General features: G+C 48.1%; 1 protein-coding gene across 10 annotated transcripts in view; it reads left to right on the forward strand.

Moving 5' to 3' along the window:
• HECTD1 (HECT domain E3 ubiquitin protein ligase 1) overlaps positions 1–21630 on the forward strand; it is a 665243-nt gene that overhangs the window by 365876 nt on the left and 277737 nt on the right. For all 10 annotated transcript variants that reach the window (XM_086936975.1, XM_086936976.1, XM_086936967.1 and 7 more), the window contains exon 24: positions 4895–5071. In XM_086936975.1, coding sequence (XP_086793101.1) covers positions 4895–5071 — 177 coding nt within the window. The remainder of the gene's footprint in view (positions 1–4894; positions 5072–21630) is intronic.

A 21630-nucleotide genomic window follows, 5' to 3' on the forward strand; every position in this document is an offset into this window, starting at 1 on the left:
TCTGCTGTGTAAAGCCTGGGAGAGCTCTGCTGTGTAAAGCCTGGGATAGCGCTGCTGTGTAAAGCCTGGGATAGCGCTGATGTGTAAAGCCTGGGATAGCGCTGCTGTGTAAAGCCTGGGATAGCTCTGCTGTGTAAAGCCTGGGTGAGCTCTGCTGTGTAAAGCCTGGGATAGCTCTGCTGTGTAAAGCCTGGGAGAGCTCTGCTGTGTAAAGCCTGGGATAGCGCTGCTGTGTAAAGCCTGGGATAGCGCTGCTGTGTAAAGCCTGGGATAGCGCTGCTGTGTAAAGCCTGGGTTAGCTCTGCTGTGTAAAGCCTGGGATAGCGCTGCTGTGTAAAGCCTGGGATAGCGCTGATGTGTAAAGCCTGGGATAGCGCTGCTGTGTAAAGCCTGGGATAGCGCTGCTGTGTAAAGCCTGGGTTAGCTCTGCTGTGTAAAGCCTGGGATAGCGCTGCTGTATAAAGCCTGGGAGAGCTCTGCTGTGTAAAGCCTGGGATAGCGCTGCTGTGTAAAGCCTGGGCGAGCTCTGCTGTGTAAAGCCTGGGATAGCTCTGCTGTGTAAAGCCTGGGTGAGCTCTGCTGTGTAAAGCCTGGGTGAGCTCTGCTGTGTAAAGCCTGGGTGAGCTCTGCTGTGTAAAGCCTGGGAGAGCTCTGCTGTGTAAAGCCTAGGATAGCTCTGCTGTGTAAAGCCTGGGCGAGCTCTGCTGTGTAAAGCCTGGGATAGCTCTGCTGTGAAAAGCCTGGGAGAGTTCTGTATGAAGCTTGGGAGAGCTCTGCTGTGTAAAGCCTGGGGGGAGAGCTCTGCTGTGTAAAGCCTGGGGGTGAGCTCTGCTGTGTAAAGCCTGGGCGAGCTCTGCTGTGTAAAGCCTGGGTGAGCTCTGCTGTGTAAAGCCTGGGCGAGCTCTGCTGTGTAAAGCCTGGGTGAGCTCTGCTGTGTAAAGCCTGGGTGAGCTCTGCTGTGTAAAGCCTGGGTGAGCTCTGCTTTGTAAAGCCTGGGTGAGCTCTGCTGTGTAAAGCCTGGGATAGCGCTGCTGTGTAAAGCCTGGGAGAGCGCTGCTGTGTAAAGCCTGGGATAGCGCTGATGTGTAAAGCCTGGGATAGCGCTGCTGTGTAAAGCCTGGGATAGCGCTGCTGTGTAAAGCCTGGGTTAGCTCTGCTGTGTAAAGCCTGGGATAGCGCTGCTGTGTAAAGCCTGGGATAGCGCTGCTGTGTAAAGCCTGGGATAGCGCTGCTGTGTAAAGCCTGTGATAGCGCTGCTGTGTAAAGCCTGGGTGAGCTCTGCTGTGTAAAGCCGGGAATAGCTCTGCTGTGTAAAGCCTGGGAGAGCTCTGCTGTGTAAAGCCTGGGATAGCTCTGCTGTGTAAAGCCTGGGAGAGCTCTGCTGTGTAAAGCCTGGGATAGCTCTGCTGTGTAAAGCCTGGGAGAGCGCTGCTGTGTAAAGCCTGGGTGAGCTCTGCTGTGTAAAGCCTGGGTGAGCTCTGCTGTGTAAAGCCTGGGTGAGCTCTGCTGTGTAAAGCCTGTGAGAGCTCTGTTGTGTAAATCCTGGGAAAGCTCTGTTGGGTAAAGCCTGGGAGAGTTCTGTATGAAGCCTGGGATAGCTCTGCTGTGTAAAGCCTGGGAGAGTTCTGTATGAAGCCTGGGATAGCTTTGCTGTGTAAAGCCTGGGATAGCTTTGCTGTGTAAAGCCTGGGATAGCGCTGCTGTGTAAAGCCTGGGATAGCTCTGCTGTGTAAAGCCTGGGATAGCGCTGCTGTGTAAAGCCTGGGATAGCGCTGCTGTGTAAAGCCTGGGTGAGCTCTGTTGTGTAAACCCTGGGTGAGCTCTGCTGTGTAAAGCCTGGGATAGCTCTGCTGTGTAAAGCCTGGGAGAGCTCTGCTGTGTAAAGCCTGGGAGAGCTCTGCTGTGTAAAGCCTGGGAGAGTTCTGTATGAAGCCTGGGAGAGCTCTGCTGTGTAAAGCCTGGGTTAGCTCTGCTGTGTAAAGCCTGGGACAGCTCTGCTGTGTAAAGCCTGGGATAGCTCTGCTGTGTAAAGCCTGGGAGAGTTCTGTATGAAGCCTGGGAGAGCTCTGCTGTGTGAAGCCTGAGAGAGCTCAGTTGTGTAAAGCCTGGGAGAGCTCTGCTGTGTAAAGCCTGGGAGAGCTCTGCTGTGTAAAGCCTGGGATAGCGCTGCTGTGTAAAGCCTGGGAGAGCTCTGCTGTGTAAAGCCTGGGTGAGCTCTGCTGTGTAAAGCCTGGGAGAGCTCTGCTGTGTAAAGCCTGGGAGAGCTCTGCTGTGTAAAGCCTGGGTGAGCTCTGCTGTGTAAAGCCTGGGTGAGCTCTGCTGTGTAAAGCCTGGGAGAGCTCTGCTGTGTAAAGCCTGGGAGAGCTCTGCTGTGTAAAGCCTGAGAGAGCTCTGCTGTGTAAAGCCTGGGTGAGCTCTGCTGTGTAAAGCCTGGGTGAGCTCTGCTGTGTAAAGCCTGGGTGAGCTCTGCTGTGTAAAGCCTGGGTGAGCTCTGCTGTGTAAAGCCTGGGTGAGCTCTGCTGTGTAAAGCCTGGGTGAGCTCTGCTGTGTAAAGCCTGGGTGAGCTCTGCTGTGTAAAGCCTGGGTGAGCTCTGCTGTGTAAAGCCTTGGTGAGCTCTGCTGTGTAAAGCCTGGGTGAGCTCTGCTGTATGAAGCCTGGGAGAGCTCTGCTGTGTAAAGCCTGGGAGAGTTCTTTATGAAGCCTGGGGGAGCTCTGTTGTGTAAAGCCTGGGAGAGTTCTTTATGAAGCCTGGGAGAGCTCTGCTGTGTAAAGCCTGGGAGAGTTCTTTATGAAGCCTGGGATAGCTCTGCTGTGTAAAGCCTGGGATAACTATGCTGTGTAAAGCCTGGGAGAGCGCTGCTGTGTAAAGCCTGGGTGAGCTCTGCTGTGTAAAGCCTGGGTGAGCTCTGCTGTGTAAAGCCTGGGAGTGCTCTGCTGTGTAAAGCATTGGATAGCTCTGCTGTGTAAAGCCTGGGTGAGCTCTGCTGTGTAAAGCCTGGGAGAGCTCTGCTGTGTAAAGCCTGGGATAGCTCTGCTGTGTAAAGAGTGGTAGAGCTCTGCTGTGTAAAGCCTGGGAGAGCTCTGCTGTGTAAAGCCTGGGAGAGTTCTGTATGTCGCCTGGGATAGCTCTGCTGTGTAAAGCCTGGGATAGCTCTGCTGTGTAAAGCCTGGGATAGCTCTGCTGTGTAAAGCCTGGGATAGCTCTGCTGTGTAAAGCCTGGGATAGCTCTGCTGTGTAAAGCCTGTGAGAGCTCTGCTGTGTAAAGCCTGGGATAGCTCTGCTGTGTAAAGAGTGGGAGAGCTCTGCTGTGTAAAGCCTGGGAGAGCTCTGCTGTGTAAAGCCTGGGAGAGTTCTGTATGTCGCCTGGGATAGCTCTGCTGTGTAAAGCCTGGGATAGCTCTGCTGTGTAAAGCCTGGGATAGCTCTGCTGTGTAAAGCCTGGGAGAGCTCTGCTGTGTAAAGCCTGGGAGAGCTCTGCTGTGTAAAGCCGGGAATAGCTCTGCTGTGTAAAGAGTGGGAGAGCTCTGCTGTGTAAAGCCTGGGAAAGCTCTGCTGTGTAAAGCCTGGGATAGCTCTGCTGTGTAAAGCCTGGGATAGCTCTGCTGTGTAAAGCCTGGGATAGCTCTGCTGTGAAATGCCTGGGATAGCTCTGTTGTGTAAAGCCTGGGAGAGCTCTGTTGTGTAAATCCTGGGATAGCACTGCTGTGTAAAGCCTGGGAGAGCTCTGCTGTGTAAAGCCTGGGATAGCTCTGTTGTGTAAAGCCTGGGAGAGGTCTGTATGAAGCCTGGGATAGCTCTGCTGTGTAAAGCCTGGAAGAGCTCTGCTGTGTAAAGCCTGGGATAGCTCTGCTGTGTAAAGCCTGGGATAGCTCTGCTGTGTAAAGCCTGTGAGAGCTCTGCTGTGTAAAGCCTGGGAGAGCTCTGCTGTGTAAAGCCTGGGATAGCCCTGCTGTGTAAAGCCTGGGAGAGCTCTGCTGTGTAAAGTCTGGGTGAGCTCTGTATGAAGCCTGGGGGAGCGCTGCTGTGTAAAGCCTGGGAGAGCTCTGCTGTGTAAAGCCTGGGAGAGCTCTGCTGTGTAAAGCCTGGGATAGCGCTGCTGTGTAAAGCCTGGGATAGCTCTGTTGTGTAAAGCCTGGGAGAGTTCTGTATGAAGCCTGGGATAGCTCTGCTGGGTAAAGCGTGGGTTGTGCCTCTGCTGCATAAAGTGTAGGAAGGTTTTCTGCTGTGTACATTGTGAGGTAGCTGAATGAAGCTGGCTCTGTATATACTATAAAATCGAACAAAAAGAGATGTTTTTGTGTAACCGCTCCTGGTCCCCCCAAAATTAATACAAACAAAAAAGGAGCTTTTCCAGAAAGGTTTACTACTTTGTATTAGCTTGAAAAGGAAAAAATTACTTTTTAAGAAGAACCCTCACTCACCAACCTACTTGGTGGCATGTTTCATCATAGCGTTCCCACCCGAGGGGCCGAATGCCTCCCGGGTGTGCTGCCACGCCTGATTACAACGGAGCGGGTTGTTTTGTGTGCAGAGTGAAAACTGATTTATGATTCTCTAAGCACCCACAAATTTTAGTGGTGGGGTCATAGGACAAGATTAAAAACCTAGTGTGATCGAGATCTATTTCAGTTTGTCAGCAGAGGCATAGCTCCACTGTGTACTGAGTGATGCCCTGCTCTCTGTGTAGTTTATGGAAGCTGTCCATTATCCGAGGCCGCCTGGTTGGTGAACTCAGTCTCCACTGGACCTTCAAAAGCTTACGCCCTGTCCCCTTGAGCGCCACTGGCAGCCTGACATCGGTGGGTTACATGGAGTCTCTCTTCTCATAGTCTTCACTGCACTCCAATGGATATTGCTTGTGTTACTTACCGTCAGCCCTGTGTCTCTTCTAGGAAAAGCAGCCAAGGAAGCAGAAGCCAACCTGCGGCGCCAGAGGCGGCTTGTGCGCTCCCAGGTGCTCAAGTACATGGTGCCTGGCGCACGTGTTATACGCGGCATCGACTGGAAGTGGAGGGAGCAAGATGGGAGTTCGCAGGGGGAGGGCACAGTGACAGGAGAGCTGCACAACGGTAAGTGCACACTTTGCTCTGTCTACTACCACGGGGGAGGGCATGCACTAATATGATGGAACGCTGTGCTTCGCATGTAGTGTCACTGGGTGGGCGCTGTCATTTTAGAGGATGCGGGCTGCACTATAGTGAGCAACTCCTTTGCTACAACAGTGCGAGAACACGGAGAGGACCAAGCTGCAATATGTCGAGTGAATGTCCAGCTTACATACTCAGTGTGTTAAGTGGTGTGAATGGAGCACCGTCCACAGCACCGAACTTGCAGAGCTAAATCTCCGGTTGAGATGAGTACTCATTTCGCTGTTGTACCTCCTATTGGATGACTGTCTGGAAGTTGTTTCACTTTTGACTGCTGGCAGCCTCCTGCTTTGGATGAGAACATGGGTAACATGAAAACAGGCACTTGATTTGATTGCTGATGTGCAGTATTACCCATTCCTTTGTCCATCCACCAGTATCGGGACTATCGACATTAGATTTATGCCTAAAGGCGCTTTGGGTTCGCATGCTTTCCGAACTTACAGCGGTCTGTGATTCTGGGTGAAACTCAATGGTTAATAGGATAGGGTGTCTTTAAATATCTGTCGTCCCTTGATTCCTTGCTAAAAATGCATTAACCCCTCTCCCTCCTAAAAAGCATTCCCACTTTTAATGTGGACACCTGGCATTGCCACCAGTGCTGGGAAGAATGGCTGCATCTTCAGTAATGAGAAACGTGGAGATCAGACTAGAATGTCTCTTAAAATGCTCCCTCACAAACTTCTCGACACTACTTTTGGTTAGATATGGCCCTAGCGCATGGACTATTGACTACCCTACGAATATCTTAAAGAATGAGGAAAAGAAAAACACAAATTACTGAACCACCCTGGAGACTCTAATTGCAGATACCTACAATAATTTGACAAATGGCACCAAGAAAACTAATTTTGTCTTCTATTCTAAACGCCCAGCTAAATGGAAAAACATCTTCCTTCTCCAGCTTCTAGTGACCAAGTCTACCAAGGTACCCTAGGGAACAAAACTAACAACAGTCCCCTCTCCATCTTTTAGAGGTGACATTGATATTTAAATTGTTAAGATAGGAATCAATCTTATACTAGCAACCGACCCTCACCTCTCCCTGTTCAATCAACACTTTGTAATTTTTCAATCCTCTCACTATTCAAAGCTATCTGTCCCTCACACCTGCATCCCCCTGACACTCACCACAGAACCGACCCCCCGCCTTATTCACCTTCTTGGAGTCACCCCCCTGCCTTGACTTGCAACCTTACCTCCCCTCCGTCACACACAGCACTCAAGCGATCACTGGTGAGACATCTCCTGTGCCCACCATAATCTGCTGATACTCGGTCCCTAATTACATCGGAGGTCACCAAAAACCTAGCTACTTGAGCCCCATCGCTAATCCGGCTTCACCAGAACCCTTTGCAAACACACCCTTCCCTACCATTAATGACCCCATTCATCCCCGCTGGACAATCCTCAAACTTAGTCCAAATGATAAGGAACCCTACCCTTTAAATACATCCCATGCTCTGTTCCCTGGACTTGAATTAGATCCTCCTGCTCACAATGCGATAAGCGGCAATCCCTCTCTCACGCAGATCTTGTCTGGGATGGACCAGAAAATTGACTCCCTGACAAATGACATAACACTCCTTAGACTTGACATCTCCAGGCAGGCTAAGCTTTCCAGCTTTCCCACACCGAAAGTGATAAGTTACCTCCACTCTCAGACTCTCCTTCCATAGTCTCTAATCATATTCCCTGGCACCACACACCATTATGTCGTCTACCCTACAGATCCAGCAGCCTTATCTTGAAACCGCTGCTCTCGGTAAATCCTACCTTACTAAGTCCAAAACTAGGTTGGCCAAACCTCCCTCCACAATCCCAGTTATCGTAAGCTCAAATAGAATCCCCCATGACCATAAACTAACCCAAACCAACAGTTCAATTCACCACCATCCAAACACTTAGTTCCTCAAAAAACAAAAAGCCCGGCCCTCTCTCTCTCTTGTATGCTCCTAAACCGTAGATCAGCTGCCAAGCACGCTACGGATATAGCGGAATCTATGCTTAGGGAAAAAATAGATATTGCTTTCCTCACAGAGTCTTGGCTAAATGAACACGCCTCCCCCATACTTGACCTGCTAACCCCTCCTGGGTACACCATCAGTAGACAAGACAGACCTAAAAGATCTGGTGGAGTCTTAGCCGTAATTCACAAATTAGGATTACGACTCAACACCTTAAATAAGGCAGATTACTCGTCCTTCGAATACCTTGAGGCTGAACTTCGAAGCAAAATTCCCCTTCTATCAAATTCCAAACCATCCACCACCCTCCGGGTGATCGAGCCCTCTTCACAGAAGTTATCTGTCCTAAATACCAGGTTCTTCCTAACTGACATGGAAGATGTGTTTCTGGGTGATATTAACATCCATTGGAGTAACCCAGATCTCAATCAACTCTGCAATAAACCAATACATTCCAAAGGATGCAGTTATCACCTGATCGCCATCAGCTCGATCGCTCCTATTGACTGGCCTGACCACCATCAAATCTTTTTCAACTTCAATACCCCAGTCAAACCTCTACTGGAGGTGATCAAGAAACCAAAGCAGTTATCCAGAAACACCAAAAAAGCCCCTATTTTTGATCTTGAATCTAAGATTGGTGAACAACTACAACGGACCCCATAACCTTAATGCCGCGACGTCACCCTCAGAGTTAAAGACTTCGGCGTCAACCAGCAAGTTAGTCACCGGTGAAGTCAATCCAATTCTCCATAAGATACAGGAGCAGCTCGACTCAACGCAGAAAGACCTAGTCATTCATTCCCACATGGGCCTCATCCTTGCCTTTCCTTCGGGCCGTGCTACTCCACCCTCGTAATGTCAGCTATCTTTCCAGGAGAGCTTGGAATTTATGGTCCTTGCAAAACTAGGCAAGAAAGAAGATAAAGCTTACCAGCCCCTTACTTCCGTACTCCACATCACCTCATACTATTTCTCAGCCCTCTCCACCTGGTTCTCCAGAGGACCCCCTTGATATTAGATCTTTGGGGTCTCCACACACTGACACGGGTAGGCATGGGTGGCCGAGAGGTGATGTTACATTTGATTCTCCCTCACAGGGTGACCAATAGGACTCCTACTATGTAGAACTACCTGAGGACATAGACCTAGACCTTTACCCTGCAGACCTATCCACTCCGAATGCTTCCACATCCTTTCTCATTGGTAGGGCTGTCTCCTTCTATAATGTGGTACTCCATACTGAGCCCTTAGAGAAGTGATTCCTCTTCAAAAGCCTCTCGTCCACACATCACTCCACCCAGTACCTCCCTATGCTCAAGGGCATTTTGTTGCGTACCCTTAACATGTTTATAGACCTGTCCGGGCTAGGGTTATAACACCTAGAGTGGATGAAAAATATAATGTCTCCTTCTGAACCCATCTATATTCACGGTCTGCTCCTACCCGATTCTCTAGAAATCCTCTGCCAGTAAGCGAGCCAACTCAAGCTGGCAGGGATGCTCTGCCACCAGATCAGGAAATCAAACTTATAGATGCAACAGGTAAACAGGTGATCGACCAAATACTTGCGCATTGCTAATTCTGACAGACCTCATGCAGGATATGATCATGCCCATTTGGACGAAATGGAGGAGCTCCTCCAATACCTCCCTGAAGAGCATAGAAAACCGGATCAGGAGCAGTGTATTCTAGCATTCTGCTATGCTATGCAGGCACACATGTCTCTGTATCTCTGGCTTTAAGCTGGAAGCTCAGCAAAATCTGCTTAACATGCCCTTTGATGGTGAGCACCTCTTTGGTACATAGTGGACCAAGATATAGATATGGAGACAGCCAAAGTGATGGCAGTACTGCAAACACCCTCTTCCCGCAGTTCCGTTCATCCCTTACTGTGGAGGCTCAAAGATCACCTCCCCTGAAGCCTCCATGTCATACCGGGGCCAGCAATTCTTTCCCAGAGTTTATTTTAGAGCGTCTGTAGGAAGGTAGCCCTTTTTAGGTCTCGCCTCTCAATGCGCATGCGCATTGAGCGAGACTATAGGCGCTTAAACAAGGTTTACCCAAGGTTTACCTAGACAGGCGATTTGATGCTGTGCCCATGCGCTTTTAGGTCAATGCGCAAGCGCATTGACCTAAAATGTGCGTGCACATCATCAAATCGCCATCTGTTCCCCAGCAGCACTCCTCCCACTCCTTTGAAGTGAAGCTTAGCTTCACTTCAAAGGCCCCTGCTGCTTCACACTCAGCGGTGTCTCTCCCTCATCGCCGCTCTCCCCGCTCCGCCCCCTGCTGCGGCGGTGTTGCATTTCTCCTCCCCCCTCCCCACAGCAATGCCCTCCGTCTTGTTTGTTGCAGTCTGTCTTCCTTTTGTCTCTCCCTATCCCTCTTACTTCACCTCTTTCTCTCCCTTCTCTCTGCCTCGCCATCTCTTCTTTCCCTCTCGATTCCCCGTGTTTCCTTCTTTCCCCCGCCTCACTCTCTTCACTATGTCTCACTCCTTTCTTTCTCTCCTTTATCTATTTTTTCCGTTCTCTACTTCTCTCTGTCCCTTACCTCTGAGTTATCCGCTCTCCCCTTTCTCTCACCGCGCACCCCTTCCCTCCCTCCACTCGTCTGTTCTCTCCCTGCCCCCTCGGTTTCTCCACCTGTGCTTCTGGTGGTCTCTTTTTAAGGTCTCTCCTCCGGAGGGGCACAGCCCTTGCCCTGCTAGTGCCATTCCGCACACCTGCCCCCCAGGGGCCACAGATTCCTGCCTGCCCCCCTCCCAGGGGCCCGCATTAACACTCCTGACACTGGTAACTCTTGCCATTAGAAGTGTGGCCTGGGCGGGGGCCGCTGGGCACAGCTGGCACAGATGTTTCCGTCGAGGCACAGTCACACCTCAGCCCACTCAACACCTCCGAGCCAAGCCCTTAAGTGTGGGTGTGGGGAAGGGATGTGTAAATGTACAGGAATTTATATAGCGCAAATCACCAACCGGTTTCTAAGCGCTTGCTTAGGGAACCCGTCCTGGTATTCCCCTGTGAGATAACCCCGGCAGGGTATCCGCAAGGTGAAAGCCAGGCATCCCGCCGAGAGTGGCCGTTGTGGAGATTAAGCAAGCTATTGCCCAGAGTCGCAGAGTGTGAACCCGTGAATCGAATAGGCACCGGAGCGAGAATTGTCGAGTCCATGGAAATTTTTAGGACTCAAGACCCCGCCGAGCCGGGAATTTAACCCTGGTCCCGGGCTGACCTCTGCTTCCAGGTCTGCCTCCTCTAACCAGTGAGCCACACTTCTCCACAAGGGATGCACTTGTATTGTAATGTGGTGGAATATCACACCAGGGGGGGTCACCGGTTGGAGAGTTTCTATTCTGTTTGACTGATAGTGCTCAGAATCCCCCCTCACTAAAACCTGCCAGAGTCTGACAAACTAGTGTGCTTTGTGAGGGGCTTTGCTCTTCCTCCAGTTTCAAGCTACTGACTGCCGTGCCCTCACTAGCATGTGAGACACCGGCCCGTTCAGGAAGTGTCTGCAGTAGAATCCGCCCTCGGCCTTAGAATAGTCACAGAGGGATCTGACCCTACTGCTCCTTCCATGTATCACAGGTCGTGGGAAACATGTAATGCAGTCTTTTCAGGGTCATACTCCGTTGGTACATTATTTTATAAGCTGCATTTCTTTGTGTAATATTCTTTTATGTCCAGCAGAAAGTACAATCAAAAAGTCACTCCTCATCGGATAAGTCTCTTTTCACATCCATCTCCCAACTCTCCGGATGCGCCCACTTTTGTCTGATTTCACTTGATTGGGCGTTTTCCTGCTTTTGCACCCATGTCTATAATCGCGAGAGCTCTCAGGTAGCTGCAGCTACATTGATAAGATAAAGAGCCCTCATCGCCGCTCTCCCCGCTCCGCCCCCTGCTGCGGCCGTGTCGCATTTCTCCTCCCCCCTCCCCACAGCAATGCCCTCTTAGAGTAGAACCTGCAGACGTAAGCTTTACAAAAAGAATGTTTTAAAGGCTAAACTTTTCAGAATGAATTTCAAAGTAAGACTCAAAACAACACAGGCAGCAACTCGGAAGGTCCTTCACAAGAGCCTAAACATCTGGCATGCTGCCCTAGAACAGTTCTTCAGCTCAGACGTTTAGTCTAACACTGTTTAGTGTTCATGTGGTGACATGCGGTGCTCTCAAGAACTCATAAAAAAAGGGGTTTCTCCGTCTCTTTTGGTCATAGAAGCACAAACAGAAATGCAGGCTCAACAAGAACATCTGATTGAAGAGATCACCTTTAAGACTGGTAGAATGCAGACCACTAAAACAATCAGAACAGCACTAAAGGCTGCTTCACCAGCATCACAATTGCTGAAAAGTGAACTTGAACACCCAAACCCTGCAATTCCATTTCAACAGGTTCTTGGCTAGGTCCAATCTTACTATGGACAACACTGGCTAGCCAAACTAAGATATGAAACAGATGGGTAACAAAAAGCGATTTGCTTTGTAATAGTTAATACAACACCCTGTACAGAGCATAGAATTTGGCTCCGCAAATCACAGTGCTTAGGATGCTGCATTTATTTAAAGCTATTCACTTCTTGTTAAATTCAGGGTGAATCCTGGGAGTGAAGCACACAGAGGGTGTTTGTCTGTTACACTTAAGAGCGGGAAGGCAGAGTTCAGATAGTATTACTGAGTTATTCTATAGGTTTGTTCATTGTTATGCAACTCGGTTATACTCTGTAGAATAAGCTAAAAAATATATAAGTTTCAATCACAGCATCATGTGGCTCGCACAGTCAGAAGGCAATAAGCTGAAAATCACCTAAAAATGATCATCACTAGACAGAGATTCTAAGTCAATTTAAAACATCTCAGAGGCTGCACCAGAGGAGTTGAAGGACTTATTATCTTCAAGTGTTGATGACTGTCTTCTTTATGCCCAACTAACCAGTTGGGAGCAGAAAGTTCTCCAACACGGGACCTTTCAGAGATTCCCCTGCTGCACTCTCCTGCTCTCTAGAGATGTGGCCTAACGACCAGAGCTGCCATCTAAGTCCCGTAAATACAAAACATGTTGCATTCCAAATGCTATAGGTTTCACATTCGTGAAAGTTATAACTATTGGCATTGTAAATGACAAAGCTATCAATTTAGCTATTTTAAAAAGCAACAAATAAATAAAATATTTGTCATTTACAAGACCAATAGCTCCAACTTTTCTAATGCGAGACCTATTGCATTTCCAATGCTTGTTGACATGGTCACCCCCTTTTTTTGCTTGATAACTGATGTGATTTCCACTGGAAGTGCACTGGGTTCGTGCTAACCAGGTCCCCAGTGCCAGAGCTCTTTCCCACAACTCTACGATTGTTTCCCCCCATCGGCAAAACCTTTATCACTCTGTAAGTCCATAGTAAATTATGCCCCTGGCACCTAGGTCCTGAGGTACTAAAGGGGGTCCCTAAGGGCAGCAGCACGGATTGTGCCACCTTAAGGGAACCCTCCCCAAGCACATGCAAGGCTGCCATTGCAGTCTGCGTGTCTTGGTGCAGACAATAGTGAAAACCCGTCACACATCCCTGTGTGCCATGTCCCATAACACTGCATGTAATATTTGTAAGTCACCCCTACAGCAGGCCGGACAGCCCTAAGGTAGGGTGCTTAATATTACATGTGAGGGCATAACTGCATGAATAGATATGCCCCTGTGCCGGTCAGTCCTATTACTGCCAGTACAAGTGACCAGGGAAGCCATTTTAAAACATGTGCTAGACACTGGTGAAAACGAGTTTTCCAGCTGCATGATGGCTTCACTGAAGATAAGGATGTTTCATATCAAACATCTCATATTGATAAACCCACACTGATTCTCGTGATCGATTTATCTATCCATGCACTCAGGGAGGTTCTCCCTGAAATCCTACCATCCTCTGGTGTGCTCACTGACTGATTTCTGCTAGTCTGCCACACGAGACACTGTTCTGAGCTCCTAGGGTGAGAGCCTCTGCTCTCAGGAGACCCGAAACAAAAGCCTGTAACACCTCCTCCCACTGGATGAACTTCTGATTAACCTTCCTTGGGCAGAAAGCCTCAAAGGGCTGCCTCCTTTGAAATGTGAAATCTGCCGCCCCCTCGCAGGAGAGGAAGCTGCCCCCTTTGTCCAGGGGGCCCCGTGGCATCTGGACAGATGGGGAAATTAGCTAGTCAGGTAGGTGCGCGACCTCCAGGCTAGTACCACCCCTAAAATAGGCTACTGTGAGATGGCAACTATTTTTATGAATTAACCATCTTTGTAATGGCATACTTAGTAACTCTGGGACAGGGTTATGCCCACTTCCCACAGGTCTTCCCTGGTCATATAGGGTGCGTTGTGACCTCAAGGGTCAGTAGCCCATTGGCTACTACTTTACACCCCCCTAATGCCCCTAAGTTCCGTTTTTAGTGGGGAGAAACCCTGGCACCAGAGGAGCGTATCCTGATGACCTAAGAGGGGACACAGAAGAGCCACAAGCAGAGAGTGTAGAAGAAGTACCAACCCTGCTGGCCTGTCTGCATCCCTTGTCGAGAACTGCACCAAAGTTTACTTACCCTGTAGCTGTAACTCCAGAACCTTGGGGAGGATTTCCTGCCTTAGATAAAGACCAGGACCTCCAGTGAGCAGCGGACCTATTCCCCCCCCCCCCCCCCCCCTTCCCTCTGCATCCTGCCGGAACTCCAAAAGCAAAGACTCTGAGGCCTCAAGAACAGAAAAAATCCACCACCCGAAGACACCACAGCACCAGTTGCGTCTGGCCCGAGTTGAAGTGGGCCACTGGTATCAACAAGGTCCCCCAATCCTCCAGAGAGCTAGAGTCCATTGTGGTTTCACCCTTCCTGGACTCCCCGGCACCCCCGGGAGCCTATGCACGCATGCCCCCTCGACCACAGCTGCTCCCACCGTTTTTTAGCTCACTGCACCATCCCAGCTCAGAACTTGGCTAGCTTGTCTCCTTTCTGGTGAAGAATTGGCTTGGTAGTTTAGTCTGCCCTGTTCCCATGATGCAATGGGCCAGGGACAGACTGATTTGCATATAGCCAGGTTCTGAGCTGGGATGGTGCAGTGAGATAAATAACAGTGATGGATCAAGCCCTGATCTTTGGACTGGGTAAGAGTGGTCTGCTTAATTCAGACACTCTGTTCATCACCACCCCCTTTTCTGAATCGAACTTGTAATTAACAGTGCTCAGTGCATATACTTAAGATGGCTTCCCTGTTCCCTTGTACCATCTTGTAATTGAACTAGACAACAGAGGGGCATATCTTCTCATGCAGATATGTCCTCATATGTAAGATAATACTATTTGCCTTAGGGCTACAAGGCCTGCTGTAGTTTGTGACTTACATTTATCACATGCAGTGACTTTGGTATGGCACAAAGTGTGTGTGCCAGGTCTTGTTTTCATTCATTGTTTGCACCATGACATGCAGTCTGCAATGACAGCCTGCATGCAATTTGTATGGGGGTCCCTTAGGGTGGAATAATGCATGCTGCAGTCCTTAGGGACCCTTTTAGTACTCATGCCCTAGTAACTAGGGGCACCACTTGCTATGGACTTACAAGGGTGCTAAAGTGTGTGCCATTTCTGTGACAATTCGACCCATTTTACCTTGTTTTTAGGGAAAGAGCACTGTCACGGCGGATTGCTAGAAGGGATCCTGTGCTCACCAGTCACAAAACATGAGTACCAGTGTCAAAAAGTGGGAGCGACCATAATAAAAAGGGTCACTTACCTTCAATAGTCACCTTGTAGCTGCCTGCAATCTGAGTGCCTAGTTGGCTGATGATGTTATCTTATTTTTATTAAAGGCAATGGTCAAATGCAACTCAAAAGCCATTTGATTTTTAAATCGATCACATCAGTGATTTTATTTTTAAATTTAACATTTGTATTTTCTAACATACTGTGGTCACATTGATGTGACAGTGGTTTTCATTTAACCATCGCACCAGCATGCCAAGACTAGACCGTTTGCTTTGGCAAAGCTTGTTACAAAAAGTAGTCTTTAATTTTCATATTAATCACTACATGAAATTGTCAACATTTTTCAAAGATCCACAAAATGGTGCAGAGATCATTCAACAACCACTCAATATAAAGAGGGCTCTCACGTATTGCATTGACTGGACTAAATCATATTGGAGAACCAAACAATTTGTTGGCTTTGCACATAGACTTCAATCCAAATTTCAAAGATGGATATTACAAAAATGATTCTTATCTATATTCAACTGTTTTATACAAGAGCAAAAGAAGCACTGTTTTACTTATTGCACATTCAAGTTCTGTTGCAAAAGGGTGACATCCGTTTAGTGAACTTCTGTAATGCAGTTGGAAGAACAGATGCATTCAGAAAACATTGTTCTAGGCATGTGAGCTGTAGGTCGCATGCTTTGCATACTCCTGCCATCTACTCCTGCCATCTAGTGTTGGGTCCAGATGTTTGCAAGTTGTTTTTCTACGAAGAAGTCTTTCCAGTCACAAGGTGAGGTGACTCCTCCTTTCGGTGATAGTGCGCTTGGGTATCAACTTCATTGTTAGATTGTTTAATTCCGCCATTGTGTTCAGACGTGTGCTGCAGCACTCCGGTTAAAACCCGTTCTTCGGTTCTCCTAGACACGCAACCCTCTCTACCTTGACGGTATTGTTCTCATAGAATTTCCCACTTCTCCGCGTATTGTTTCGGTCACCAAAAACTACTTTTGATCGGAAAGCTTTGTAGATGGCCTTCGGGCCTTGACGCGTTGGATTAGCTCTCCGTTGAGGGAATGGACACCAAATTTTGGCCTCAGTGCCGCGCACCGATTCACACAAAGTGTGTGACTTGTGCTTGTCTTCGGAGCACAATGAGGAAGACTGTGACGTCTGCAAATCAGTTACATTGAATAAAACTCCTTGCGAACGTCAGGCCTGACGTTGAGAAATGCAGCGTCAAAGCATCAAAGACACACCGGACATCTTCGGTGAGCGTTCTGATCAAGAAGATGTGGGGGCATCAGCGGCGGAGGATGAAGAACTATTCTCGGGCCAGGACTCCAGCTCGGAACTCAAGCTAGACCTTGACGTCGAGGAATTGCCGCATGGACGGGGTCACGAGTGTACCGAAGACCCCCTATCCCCCTACTAACCCCAGAAAAAAGACAAGGCTTCGGGACCACCTCTGCCACTGAAACGCTCGGCACAGAAATGACTTTTCCGTCTCCCCGCCTCCAGGCTCAGTTCCGAAACACACTGTCAAGCCTTCTGTTTCCGTACCTAGTCGCCAAAAGCCCTCTTTGGTTGCCAAACCATCGGATCAAAGCAAACATCTGTCTCAGAGCCGAAAGCGAAACAGCCTTCGGAACCAAAATCTTCCGCATTATAGACCATCACATGTCTGCAACGAAAAACACTGGCGCCGAAAACAAAACATGCTGCCTCTGATCCGAATTTAGACGTTGTCCCACCAAAAAAAGATCGGAAACAAAAATAACTATATATTAACCATGTTACAGGGTCATATACATAGTAAACTACCTCAAAAACAAACCTCCAGATGAGGACACTCCTTACAAAATTCCTTTAAAGAGGAAATCTGTGGCCACCAGTCCGTTTCATACACCACCACCATCCACTCCATCACCATCCTTTCCTCCTTCTGATCCATTACAGATTACACCTCAGGATTCTCTATAATCTCATCTCGATAATGATATTGATTAAGAGGGTAACATTTACCAGTAGGCCCATGGTCTGTCTATGTTGATCCCCCAACAGATAACGACCCAGAACTTTTCCCTTTCAAGCCATCGCCTTCAGATGACAATGTAGCACAATATCATGGAGTGGCACTATATAAAGAAACATTAGAGGAGGATTTTTAGTTTGAAATCTTAGGGTCCACATAGGTTGTCACAAACACTCCCCATGCATAAGGGCATGATGAGACACACTGATGAGATTTTTAAGGCCTCCCTCACTGATCCAGTATTTATCAAGGGGCATTTACCATTAGATTCGCTAGTTGTATCTAATGCTCGTGAAATGGCTAATTCCCAAAAATCTGGGGATGCTCCTCCACCGCATAAAGAGTCCAAATGAATTGATTCTTCTGGTATACGCATAGCGGCACAGGCGGCCAATAACTGGCGCTTTGCAAATACACAAGGCCTTTTAGCCAGATACGACGGGCCCACTGGGATGAAATGGAGCAGCTGCTTCAATATCTTCCAGATGAGCAAAAAACCAGACCCCAGGAAATAGTAAATAAAGGGAAACTAATTTCCAATTAATCAGTAAGGTGTGCACTGGATGCTCCTGACACCGCACTAGAGAGGTCAACACCAGCATTCTTCTTAAGAAACCTGCATGGTTAAGGATCTCAGGATTTAAGCCCGAGGTCCAACAATTCATTCTGAACACACCCTTCGACAAAGAACATCTTTTTGGACCTGATGTTAATGAGGCTTTAGAAAAAATGAAAAAGGACACTGAAGTCGCCAAATCTATGGGAGCTCTCCAGTTCCCTTCCAATGGAGGTTCCTTTCGCCAGTCCATTTACCAAGCAGGGTCTAAGACCACACCCTCAGAGCAAAATTCATCCTCCTATAAGGGTAACAACCAGTCGTCCCCTTCAAGAAGATTATTTCGGGGAGGTTGCAGAGGGAACATTTCTAAGGGTAGAGGAAAAGACGGCATGTCCCGTAATTCCCCTTCCCCAAATAATCAATGACTTCCCCCCGACTATACCACACCTTTCGGGGAAGACTGCAACGATTCCTCCCCATTTGGCAGTCTTATAACTACAGAATTATCTAACCTGGTTATTGCCTGGAGCTTACCACCAATCCTCCAAACATTGCAACTCGTTCTCAAAAAATGTCACCCGAACATTTACAACAGCTCATACAAGAAGAACAGTCTCTTTTACTAAAAGGAGCCATAGAACCTGTAAAGTTACAATATCAAGGGTCAGGTGTATACTCCCTGAATTTTCTAATTCCCAAAAAGGACGGCTCTTTGAGACCTATTCTGGATCTCAGAGAACTAAACCTTTACATACAATCAGAACCTTTCCACATGGGTGTACGTCAACAAGTTTGCTCACTCCTACTCCAGGAAGACTTCTTGCCACTATAGACTCCAAAGACACATATTTCCACATTCCAATTCATCCTGCTCATGTGAAAATCTCAGATTTGTGATAGCTGGTAAACATTACCGATTCAAAGTACTACTGTTTGGAGTCACTACTGCTCCCAGAGTATTTACCAAATGCCAGACCGTGCTCGCAGCTCATCTGAGAAGACAGCCCATCCATGTCTTCCCATACCTGGACGACTGGCTCATCAAAGCCAGCACTTACCAGAAGTGTCTGCAAAACACTTCAGCCACAATCCAGTTGATACATCAATGAGGGTTTACAGTGAATGTGTTAAAGTCCCATCTGCAGCCTTCCAACACACACACTTACCTGGGAGCCACCATAGACACTTAAAGAGCTCTAGCCTCTCCCAGTGCAGCCATAATTCTCAGTATTCAGTCTCTTGTCACTCAGTTTCAGCCCAACCAATCATTACCAGCAAGAGTCTGCATGCAACTGATCGGAATGATGTCAACTTGCATAGTAATTGTTCCCCATGCAAGACTTCACGTGTCCCTTCCAAAAATGTTCAGCAAGTCAGTGGAGACAATCGCAGGGTCAATTAACTGACCTAGTGTTGCTATATTCTGCACCCATTGCTCTCTGCAGTGGTGGAACCCACAAAATGTATCCAAAGGGCGGCTCTTAATCGACCATGTTCCACAGACAGTGCTAACAGCAGACGCATCGCTCACTGGTTGGGGTGCTCACTTACTCAATCACTCAATCCAAGGATTCTGGAGTCTAAAACACAACAGTCTTCATATAAATCACCTTGAACTACAAGCAGTTTTTCTAGCGCTCAGCTTTTTAAACTCACCTCATAAGCAAAGCTGTCCTAATCTGCCCGGACAACATGACAGCTATGTACTATATACACAAACAGGGGGGGGGCACACTCTCTCCAACTGTCACACCTAGCACAGCACATTTGTAAATGGGCTATACACCACAAGATATATCTCCTGGCAGAGCATCTTCCCGGAGTAAGCAATCAGATTGCAGACCTCCTCAGCAGACAGAAGCAGCAAGTACACGAGTGGGAACTTCATCCTCAGGTTCTCCTCCCATACTTTCAGGAATGGAGATTTCCTCAAATAGACCTGTTTGCCACAGCAGAAAACGCAAAATGCCCAAGCTTTAGCTCCAGGTATTCACACCCGCTCTCCAAAGACAATGCCTCATGGATGAACTGGACAGGGATATTTGCTTACGCTTTTCCGCCTCTCCCACTCCTTCCAGTGGTAGTTCGGAAGTTCAGGTCAACATCCTCACACTGATTCTCATAGCTCCCACATGGGCACGTCAACCATGGTTCACCATCCTGCTGGAGCTGTCAGTAGTTCCACACTGTAAGAAAGTGGCTCTATATATACTGGACCAAAGTAAGGTTCAGTGTGCACAGAGTCCACAGTCCCTAGATGTATGGCAGAGGCTAAAGTTAGATAGAACCGTACTCTCTAAGTGGTAGCTTGGTCGAGCAGCAAGGCAGTATCAGAGCACAGTGTAAAGTATTTGTTGTCCACACTCAGTCAGCAAATGGTCTCACACACTCAAGAACTGAACTCCAGGCCAATTGTTTTGTATATAAAAATATATAGTTTATTTTAGAACCACAAGTAGGTATTATAAATACTTTATCAGATTGAGATGTTGCAATAGAATACTTTCAATTAGCAATAGGCTTTTAAATGCAATAGATACAGTTGTTGCGATATGCAACACAAGTCTAAACAGAAAATAACATTGAGCTCAATTGGAAGTTTTAAGTAAATGCAATAAAATCACTTTACAAATGTTTTTCTTAGGGCTGGATCCTAGATTTAGCCTTGGTGCATTTCCTGTAAACAGTTGAAAGAAATCGTTTTTGTTACACAGGCGAAGGAATATTTGTACGTTTTGAAAATCAACGAAGAAGAAAATCTGACAAAAACCAGGCAATGTATTCCTATGGAGGAAAATTGGGTTAACAGTAAATCCCGGTTACAATTACTTTTCAGGTTCAGTGCTGGGATCAAAGATACAGCACTGGGATCTCTCCTGCTAGCAAGTGAGTAATTTCGTTTCTGTTGTTCAGACGATTTTTAAGGAATATTTCGAAGTTGCAAAACTCAACACTTAGAAGACATTCTGAGTGAAACCCAGCCAATGTTACCCCATGGAGAAAATCAAGTTATCGGTCTTTGGGTAATTACTCGGCTGGCAGAGTTAAGGCTCTGGGGGTAGACTCAGGGGTCTCCCAGGGTCAGGTAAGTACAGTCGTTACACCCTCAGCGGCACAGGGGCAGCCGGGTGCACAGTGAGTAGGCCCAATGTTATCCTATGGAGGATAGGGGGCCTTTGGTTGGTGGCTGCTGGCAGCCAGGCCATGTGGCTGTGGGAGCTGAGCTCCTGGTCACTTACACAGGGCAAGTGCAGAAGTAAGATAGGATAGATGATGCACTCCCTGTGGCTGTCGGGCACCCAATGTATTTCCTTATTCAGATCCTTATGCATCGTCTTGTGGAAGCAGGAGTTGGAGAGGTAGCACTTGAGTGGTTCCGATCCTTTCTCACGGATCGAACCTTCAAAGTATCTACACCACCCTATGTCTCCGCCCCTCGCCCCATTCGTCAGGGTGTCCCGCAGGGTTCGGCCCTCAGCCCTACCCTATTTAATTTGTATGTTCAGCCGCTGGCGGAGGTAGCCCACAGTTATGGTCTCACCATGGTGTCATACGCCGATGACACGCAGCTGGCGGTGGCACTTAATGGTGATTCCAACATGGATGCCCCCACCTTTCAGTCAGCTCTTAAAGCTGTGGCAGGCTGGATGGCGAATAATCGACTCCAACTCAATGCCTCTAAGACCGAGGTCATCATTTTTGGTAGGGAAAGTGGGCTATGGGGAGACCAATGGTGGCCATCCGAGTTGGGCCCTGTTCCCACTCCCGTAGCTGAAGTTAGAAATCTCGGGGTGTGGCTCGACGACAAACTTTCTTTCACTCCCCACACTAAACGTGTAGCTGGTACATGTTTTGGTGCCCTGCAGTGCCTCCGACCTATCTTCAAATTTTTTGATGCGGACACCAGACAGATCATAGTCCAAGCTTTTGTTCTCACCAGATTGGACTATGCCAGCTCTCTGTTTTTGGGCGTGAACCAGGCAGAACTAGCTCGCCTTCAGCGGGTTCAAAATGCGGCGGCCAGGATGCTGGTCGGCCTTCCGAAGTTCGTCTCTGCTCGTCGAACCATTCAAGATCTCCACTGGTTACCTGTAGGTCAAAGAATTAAGTTTAAAGCTCTCTGCTTAACCTTTAAAATTCTTAAGTTAGCCTCCCCTCCTATCCTCTCGCAGACAATCCTTCACTATGCCCCCTCCAGA

The sequence above is a fragment of the Lissotriton vulgaris genome, chromosome 9, assembly GCF_964263255.1.
Source record: "Lissotriton vulgaris chromosome 9, aLisVul1.2, whole genome shotgun sequence".
NCBI lineage: Eukaryota > Metazoa > Chordata > Amphibia > Caudata > Salamandridae > Lissotriton > Lissotriton vulgaris.